This window comes from Galeopterus variegatus, unplaced genomic scaffold, assembly GCF_000696425.1.
Source record: "Galeopterus variegatus unplaced genomic scaffold, G_variegatus-3.0.2 Scaffold1283, whole genome shotgun sequence".
NCBI classification, from domain to species: domain Eukaryota; kingdom Metazoa; phylum Chordata; class Mammalia; order Dermoptera; family Cynocephalidae; genus Galeopterus; species Galeopterus variegatus.
Window position 1 is genome coordinate 329,152 of NW_007727394.1, and position 9,180 is coordinate 338,331.

Consider the following 9,180-nt stretch of genomic DNA (forward strand, 5'->3'; position numbering starts at 1 on the left):
GGATCGCAACCCTCAGTGTTGCCCCCGTACCAGACCGGGGACCGGCAACGGGATTGTAACCCTCGGTGTTGCTCCCGCGCCTCGCTCAGCCAGTGAGCGGGAACCGGTCTGTATGTGGGATCCGAACCCTCGGGCGGGAGCGCCGCCGCGCTTGCGCACTTATCCAGTGCGCCACCGGGCCGGCCCCTGTTTATTTGTTTTTTTGGTGGCTGGCCAGTAAGTAGATCCGAGCCTTTGACCTTGGTGTTGTACCACCACAACTCTAACCAACTGAGCTAACTGGCTAGCCCCTTAGTATTAGACACCTTGATGGGAAACAGCTGTATTCTGTTCTTCCTCGTCGTATAAAGCTGTTTGGTTCTGATGCTAAAACGGAGTTCTTAAGCACTAAGGAAAGCACCTTCTCTTCTAGCAGGGAAACCACTTAAGGGAGAAAAAACAAGATCCCAGCTCTCCAGTGACAACACTAAATGGAGGACAAGAACAATTATGTAAATTCTAGTCAACTCTTCTGAAGGCCATTATAACCAAAACCTGTAATAAAACCCCCCAGAGCTCCAGACAATAGCTCATTCACTATTGCATGTCAGATAATGCAAAACTGTAATATGAAAAGCAATTCAGAGAATCCCTTGGAGGTCCGTATAATGGGATGTGGCCTGTAATTTAAGCTAAGAATATAGAAAGGCTTACTCAGATGCCTGAAACTCCAGCTACAACAAAAGATGAAGGATCCCGTCAAGAATACTGTGATGCCACCAACTCCACTCTTCTTTATGGCGGTGCTGCCCCTGATCCAGCCTGTTCAAAGAGAAACAGGTCTGTTACAGTGACCTGAAACCAGCATCATTATCTGAGTTATTCAAATTATCCCAGTTAGCTTAGGCAATGGAACTGTTATTCAGATAATTTAAATATACAGATTAAACAGATGAAAAGGCTAAAATTCAGAAGACCTTAACTTTAATAAATTCAAATTAGTCACTCTTGCTTTGTGTGGGGGGAAACCTTGGTTACAGTCTTTAGTGGGGAGAAGACTACACAATTGGTTAACCTGAGGTTTAGAGCCTCTCTGGCTTTAGGAGATCAATTGGCATGATCAATGTGGGCAAGTGAGAGTTGGGGACTGGTGGCACAGAGAGGCAAGGGTGGGTATTAAATGAAAGCTATTCAATAAATGTCAGCTGATATCACAGTAGCTTTAGTGCTTTGATGTCAAACTCCAAAATGAAAACAAACAGAAGACTAACATCTTCTTTTTCCTTGGCCTTCCTGTAACAGCCTAAAGTGAGAGAAACTTCTCCAAATGCCAGCAATCAGCAACAGAATCCAACAGTCTCACCTTTTTGTACAGCTCCCAAGAGCCTCATTAGAGAAAAGTTGGAGGTTGTAAGCCTGGTCGGGGGTTCCAAACTCCTTTTATCAGTCGAACTTCTTTCCAACAGAGGAACTACGGTTCCAAACAGAAGTCACTGTGATAGTTCATCTAGATTTACCCCTTCCCCAACATTCAGTGCTGAAGGTTCCTATGGCTAGACTCCAGGAAAAGAAGGCGTTAAGTAGATGGATTAATAATCTCTGCACTGAATTGCAGCTAAATGTTGAAAGACAAACCTATTCCAGGTCAAGAAGTTTTTTCAAAAGGCTGAGGGAGTCCCTGGTGATCAGGACCTATACTTATTTTTGATCTGATGAATATGCTGCCCAGATGATCCATGTGTACATGCTTCATGAAATGATCATTTATATTTTCTGTTAAACATTTTAGCAAAGAGCATAGCTTTCACTTATAAATGACTACTATGTGTCACTGCTATCTGTGTCAGTATCTCTTCTATTACTCCATTCCTTTTACTGGCCAGCAAACATTTCCTATTTATGTTCAATGCATCACTAACTTAAGTAGAACCAGAAAAGAGTTCACATTTTCCCTGCACCTGTTTTTCTCCATGTTTAATGACAGACGGGTAATCTCTACTATTGATGGTTCTCTGGTTTTGATTTGGTTGTCAGGATAAAGGATAAATTAAGCAAATACTGATGACATGTTTAGCAGGTGTGGTAAAAGTTGCTGTGGATGTAAAAATACTATCCCAATGATCACTATATTAAATAATGAAAAGAACCATGCTGGCTTCCAAGAGATTATACAGAAAATAATTCTCTTGCAAGGTGAAAAGTCTCTTAAAAAACAAGACATGATGAAGCCCACTGACCTTGGAAAAAGTCTGAGGAAGATGGGGAGAAACAATGTCAGGAAAACTGCGACTGTACAACCATGTTCTCAGGAGTGTCAGGAACTGTGCGGCTCCTTGACCTTGTTCTTCCTTTCTAGTCAGTCAAGCCTGTTTACTTCCAGCTATAGATTCAGCCAAGCTTATGTGAATGACACCAGTACAGGCCCTGAGCTGGGATCATATAAGATGCCCACGGTTGAGGAGAGGCCAGCTCAGGATGCACCAAAATCCTGTGATAGTTGTCTTCAGTGTCTTCCCACTTGTTGCCAGGTGCTCTGGGTTCAGATCTACATCCCTTACAGCCTGCCCGGGTTCAACAGTGGGCCTGGGACCACCAATTCTCTTTGCCACACCCTCTGCCACCTCAGCTCCTAGACCCTGTCTTTTTTTTTACCTGCCAGTATTAATGTCTTTAAAACTCAAACCCGACTTACATGGTTCTACTCCAGAATATAACTGCTGAAAATCCTCATTGAGCCTCTGTAGCTCTATAATTTTCTACCATCCCTCTGGCCTGGTCTGGATCCCAGATGTCTGACCTGACTCACCCCTTCCGTCTTTGGGTGTACATTACTCACATGTCCCTTCTGGCTAGCAGCAGACCTAATCCGGGCTTGTCATAAACCTGCTCAAGTTCTGATCCTGACTATTCTGAGTCTCTTCCCCATGTCCCCATCTCCAACACCTTGCATATAGATAGCTACCCTATTGATAGAAATCCTATTTGAGGATTAGAGGAAGAGCTTTTATTTAGCTATTTCCTGGCCTTTAAAAACCCACGACCCTTTACAGTTTTACTTTATCTTCTGGCTTTCCCATCAGCCAAGTTTTGTTTTCTGTAGTTATATGAACTACGTGTTTTCCAAATGCCCCCCCCTCACCCCCCTGGGTCTGAGACTGTTCCGCTGCTGGGTCTAAGGCACCTGCTTCAATGCCACCACTTGCATCAGTGGTCCCAAACTTGGCTGCTCTTCAGAAACACCTAGGAGACATATAATCCTTGGTCCTTCAGAATCAATCTCTGGGGATGATGCTTAGGAATCTTTAATATAAAAAAAATGGCCCATGTGTAACTGTTAATTGTCCCAGTCTGGGAACCAAGAATGTAGATCTCTCAAACTTTGAGTCCCCAAAGCCAAGACATGATGGATTCTGCAAAGATCAGCCAAGAACTCTCAGCCCTGAACGCTTTCCCTTGAACAATGGAAGCCAACTGTTATTGCTGAGGAGTCTCAGACATTTGTACTTGTTGAGTCTCTTGATACTTAAATCTTGAACTTCTAAAATCTATTTTCTCTCAGGCAAGGAAAACTCCTTTTGGTAGTAAGTCCATGAAAATCTTTCTTGCTGAAACTGAAAAGATGATTCCTAATGCTGAATTCCATAAGCCTAATTCTCTTATTCCTAATTTACTAAAACTTGACTTGGTGGCATCCTCGAAACTGCCAGTCTGCTTTGGTGTAGTTCCTATTCTAGGCTACCAAAATATATCCATCTTTCTTCAGCCATGAGAGCTTTTGGCTCTACCCTGTTTGATCAAAATGTCAAGATAGTTTTTTATGCTTCTCAAGGCCCAGCAAACCTTTCCATCTCATGGAATCACTTCACTCAAATTTACTCAGTTTCCTAATGTACAAGGACTAGCTGCTGTTATGGGTTTCCCAACATTAGGAAAACGTATCTGACCTAATCCTGAAGCCCACAGTCCAACAAAAGAAATGCTACCCAGAAAAGCTTGGCGAAGGCCATCAGGTAAAGTTACATGCTAACCATTAATTGAAATTGGATGTTGGGAAGTTATTTTTCCTCTCTGAAACTCAGTTTCTTCATCTGTAAAAAAGGATACCAATCTCCTAGAGTTAGTGTAAGTTACCTGAGAAAACCTATGTAAACATGTATGTATCATGCCTGACATATAGTTAACTCAGTAATTGTTAGCTCACTGGCCCTGCCTTTAAGTGTCAAAGAATGAGTTGGCTGCCTGAGAGGAGGGGCAAATGACCTATCAAAACCTTGCCTGAGCAAGGGAATGTATAGCCTATTCTCTTCTGTGAAGATTCCATGAAAGTTCAACTTTAATGTGCAAGTCATTGGAGGAAACCATTGCCTGTGAAATTACAAAGCTTTCTGATGAGCTAGTGATACTACTTTTTAATCCTTATAGATTTAGGTGCCCTTGATGAAGTCCTTGGCTAACTGAGGGATCACTCAGGTCTTGACCTTAACTGAAATCCTAGGTTCTCTCTCCTTTAGGATCTTCTGTTCATTTGGATTGCAGCATTAGAGTTCGAGCATTAATCCCAGATCCAACTTCAATGGTTTTTCAGCTTATAACAGAAGTATAGGTCCTATGATGGCCACACCTTGTTGTCTGATATAGAAGTACCAAACTAATCACAATATTATAGACTGTAAGCAAGAAAAGAACAAAGTAGTTTCTAACCACTATTCAGAAGGAATTTATTGTTGAAGAAAAAAATATTCCTCCTCCCAATATTCTACCCCATAAACCTGATGATTTAATATGTTACTGTATCTCTCATTATTACTGTATTCTTGGGACCCATTAAAGTGAAATGTATCAAATAATAACATATCAAGCAAGACCACTAACTATCCCAAACAGTAGGCCTGAGGCAGAGTTTAAAGACTACAGACAGGAGAGTCAGAAGGACCTGGATTTGAATCTGGACTCTGTCACATGGTACACAGACACGGGCAAGTCACTTAAGATGTTTGAGGCTCAGATTTCTCACATAGGGCTGGCCAGTTAGCTCAGTTGGTTACACTGCAGTGTTATAACACCAAGGTTAAGGGTTTGTATTCCCATACTGGCCAGCCACCGAAAAAACCCCCAAAAAACCTTCACATATAAGAGGGTGGGGCAGTGATATCACCTCAGAACTGTTAGGATTAAATGAGATAATACGTTAAGTTCCTAGCATGACACAGTCACCACTGATAAACATTACTTCCCTTCCTTTTTCCTTTAAAATGAAAAGTGGATGTATTAAGGACAGTCTTTAGCACTGTAAAAGATAGTTCAGGAAAAAAAGTCCTTCCACTTGCTAGAGAGATTTACCATGGGTGAAGGTATGCACATGCGACTGAAAACGCAAATACGGAGCTATTGCGAACACCTGTTTCTTTTCTTTTTTTTTTTTAAAGATGATCGATAAGGGGATCTTAACCCTTGACTTGATGTTGTCAGCACCACGGTCACCCAGTGAGCCACCTGGCCATCCCTATATGGGGTCCGAACCCGTGGCCTTGGTGTTATCAGCACCACTCTCTCCTGAGTGAGCCACGGGCCGGCCCGCGAACACCTGTTTCTAGTTACAGTGCACTCATTTTCTATGGCATGGTTTAGGGGAAAGGATCAAACTAAGCCTCAGGAGAATAGGTTCTACTTGCAACTCCACCATTTATTGGCAACATGACCTTGGACAAATTACTTATCCTCTCTGTGCCTGTTTTATCATCTGCAAGATAGATATAAAATTACTCTGCCCACCTCTCACAGCTGTGTGGTCAAAATGAGAAAATACAGATGGAAGCACTCTGAAAACCACAACGCAACACAAATGTTAACATCATTAAGTCTGTGTTTAATGTGGAGAAGCGGCTTGTTTCCAACTTGGTACAAAAAGGTCTAGATGTTAGTTAGGCCTGTTTGTAGAAAAACCTGTTTTTACTGAGGTAGTTGAAGGAAAGGTAGCATTAGCTAGCGATGGATGCTCTTTACTTAATACACGTCCATTCTGAAACCCATTAGAGAAGGATAATTATAATACAAAAGAAAATGTTTTGAGACCAGACAAATAAGGTTTTAGTGAATATATGATTGTGTGCAAAATGTAACAGGAGGAAAAAAAGGGGAGGGGGGAATTTCTCCCTTTAGGGAAAGATAGTATCAGTTTTTCAGGTGCAAACCTATTCTGAGTTGTTATAGATCTCCTGTCAAAATAAGGTTGAAAGTACCAATGACCATAACACAAGACAGATGGATGCTACTTTAATTATGCTCCTAGAAAATCTTAAAAAAAAAAAAAAAAAATCCAAGGCTTTCTGGTGAGAAAAATGAAGAAATTATGTACTGAGGGGTAGTCCAACAACTAATGAAGGGATTCAGCAGAAAAGAGCAAGGCTACCTGAAATGACTGTCAGGAACTTGCTGGCTCCTACTTGGGCCTCAGTCTACCCATGTTAACCTATTCTAGCCACCAGCAAGGAGCATCTAGGAAGCTTCTGAAGAGACTGATTGATAATCAGGATCAGTTTCAACATCCATTCTCTTTGCCCAAGCCCTTCTTACCCAACCTCTCATGTCTCAAGGCGCAAGCTCTGGTTCTACTCGAGTCCTAATCTCTCTGGCCTGGTTTTTCCATTGCATGGACTTCTACATGGTTTTTGCAACCTCTTCTGTTCCTGGTCCTTGATCTTCACGGGATCACCTCCTAAGCTCCACCTCCACCTATCTGCCACTCTTACCTGGCCAGTTTAACCCCATCCTACCCTCAACTACAAAAATACATTCGTTGCTACTCTAAGTTCCTAAATGTTGCATTTGGTCATAAACCTGGAAACTGTTTCCTGTACAACCTGGTCCTGATTGAATTCTGAATAAAGCCTGTTCTATTTAGGTGAATTTTGAAGTCTTTATGGTTTTCTTGAGACTATTCAGCTTGAATACCCGTGCAATTTCTACCGGCCATGCCTCTTCCCAATACAGAAATTGAACTGCTGTTAATAGTACCAGCCTGCCCAAGTCCAACCTCCAACTCTTTGTGGAGGGAAAGGGAGAGTGATAAACCACTAGTGACCTCTTGAGCAACAATATACTGAGTGAAAATATTAGTATTCTGACCCTTATTAATTCAAAAGGCATAGAGGACTGTGGGTGGGCTGGATGGCCCTTGAAAATGAGCTTGTTTACCTTGTCTTCCCCCCTGGGGACCGATGAGCTGAAGCTTCTGGGGCTCTGCATTCCAATACAGAGGCTTCCCTGGCAACACCCCTAGTGCAAGATAACCAGGATAGAGCTCTGGAAACCACTCCAGCCCCATGGAGCTTGGAAGGGTCTTCCTGTCAGCAACAGCAACATGATTGACGAAAGGGTTTTTAGAAACGTAATGCTGGGCTGAATGTGAAGATCGCTGGCACCCAGCATGCAATGCTTGGGACTCACAGCCAGATTTGGGTTCCACAGAAGCTTGTCTCTTACTCTCCATAAATGCCTTTTTATCAGGAATAGGATTATGACTGCAAACTTGTGCTTTCTCTTCTTGGAGAAATTTTATAGCCAAAGAGGCAAGACTTTGATTACTTGACTGCGACACAGGAAGAAATTTATTGTAAGCTGTCTCCCTTGGAGTGAACAAGTTGAAATGTGCACCTTCACCCTGCGATTTCTTCTCTGTGGTCGCCTCATCAGTACTCAAGTTCTTGGGCACATGGTGCATGAAAGTCCATTCTTGCATTTCTGTTGCAGACACAATTTTCTGTGCATTTCTGCTGCTCCCACATGCCTCTACTCTAAGACTAAGTCCTTCTTCTTGGTTCTCCTTGACTTGGATTTTACCTAACGGGCTAATTTTAAGGCCTAAGATGAGTGGTTCTGTGTTCTTTTCCTTAGTCTCAGTGACTCTAAGATCAGTAGGGACTTCAGAGAGATGATCCCTAACTTTGGAACCGCTCTCATTGCTGGACAATGGTGTGCTTACTCTTTTAACCTCATCCCTGAGGTTCTTTGAAGAACTATGGAAATCACCAGTAGGTGAATCTAGTAATTTTCCTAGAGGTCCCTGTCTTTGGGGATCAGTTTTGTCCAATTTCAGATTAACAGAAGTGGTTTGTACATCATTTGGTATGGCTGAGGAATTTTTTCTATCTTGATTTGACAAAGAAGGTTCCATTGAGCCAACCAGTAAAGATGCTTCAGTTCCTGAAGGAGTACATCTACTTTCCTTTGATTTAGGCAAATCTTTGGCAAGTTCTCTTTTAGGAGAAGTGTTCTCTGATGCATGACACTGAGACTTAGTTTCTCCATGGAAAGTAATCTTTGGTTCTATTTTTTTTGACATTTTGAAGGAGAGCTGAATTTGATTCTTGATGTCTTTATCTGCCTTTTTAGTACTTGATGTTTCTAAACCAACAGCCAGTAGTGGAAAGGATTTATTTGTCTGTTCTGGTTTGTCCCTTATCAACTTAGTATTTCTTTCATCACTCTCTGTCTCTAACTCTCTCCCTTTAGCTTTAATTACATCTTTCATTGGCTCCTTCATTTTTTTAGCACGTGGGAGTGTAGCTGGCTTGGACCGATATACTTTTTGATCAGCAGGTATGGTTGGTCCTATCATCTTACAGTAGGGCAAGTGGGATTTTAATCGTTTAAATGGCTTCTTACAATAAGGACACACTTCCATTCTGGGTGGAATATCACTCATTCTCTTCCTGAAAAAGGTAAATTTGAAATTATGAGGAGCACATAGTTTATAGAACAAAAACCAATATTTTATTCATGGGTCATACTTTTTAAATTCATGTGGAACAATCTAAGTTAAAAGAAACTTTAAAAAATTTACTTTAATCCATTCTTTTTCTTAATAGAAAACAGAAGACATAGTTTGATTTTAAGACAAATATTCTTAGTTCTACTTATGCTTAGTATTTTACATTTCTTAAAGTCTTGTAGGGGACTGGCCAGTTAGTTCAATTGGTCAGAGCATGGTGTTATAATACCCACGTCAAGAGGTTCAGATGCTGGGGCCGGCCCAGTGGCGCACTGCTACAGCGCGCAGCTTGGGAAGCGCGGCAGCGCTCCCGCCGAGGGTTCGGATCCCACATACAGACCGGTTCCTGCTCACTGGCTGAGCGAGGGGCGGGCGCAGCGGCAAGGGTTGCGATCCCGTTGCCGGTCCCGGTCCAGTACGGGTGCGACACT

At 42.2% G+C, this 9,180-nt stretch overlaps 1 protein-coding gene across 7 annotated transcripts in view; it reads right to left on the bottom strand.

Moving 5' to 3' along the window:
- Positions 1-9,180, bottom strand: part of LOC103593138 (chromosome unknown open reading frame, human C17orf80) — a 39,296-nt gene that overhangs the window by 27,272 nt on the left and 2,844 nt on the right. For 5 of the 7 annotated variants that reach the window (XM_008576071.1, XM_008576069.1, XM_008576073.1 and 2 more), the window contains 3 exons: positions 7,174-8,690; positions 1,343-1,450; positions 694-801 (listed from right to left, as the gene is read on the bottom strand). In XM_008576071.1, coding sequence (XP_008574293.1) covers positions 694-801; positions 1,343-1,450; positions 7,174-8,683 — 1,726 coding nt within the window. In that variant the 5' untranslated portion in view covers positions 8,684-8,690. The remainder of the gene's footprint in view (positions 1-693; positions 802-1,342; positions 1,451-7,173; positions 8,691-9,180) is intronic. The other 2 variants (XM_008576075.1, XM_008576077.1) reach the window with 1 other exon arrangement.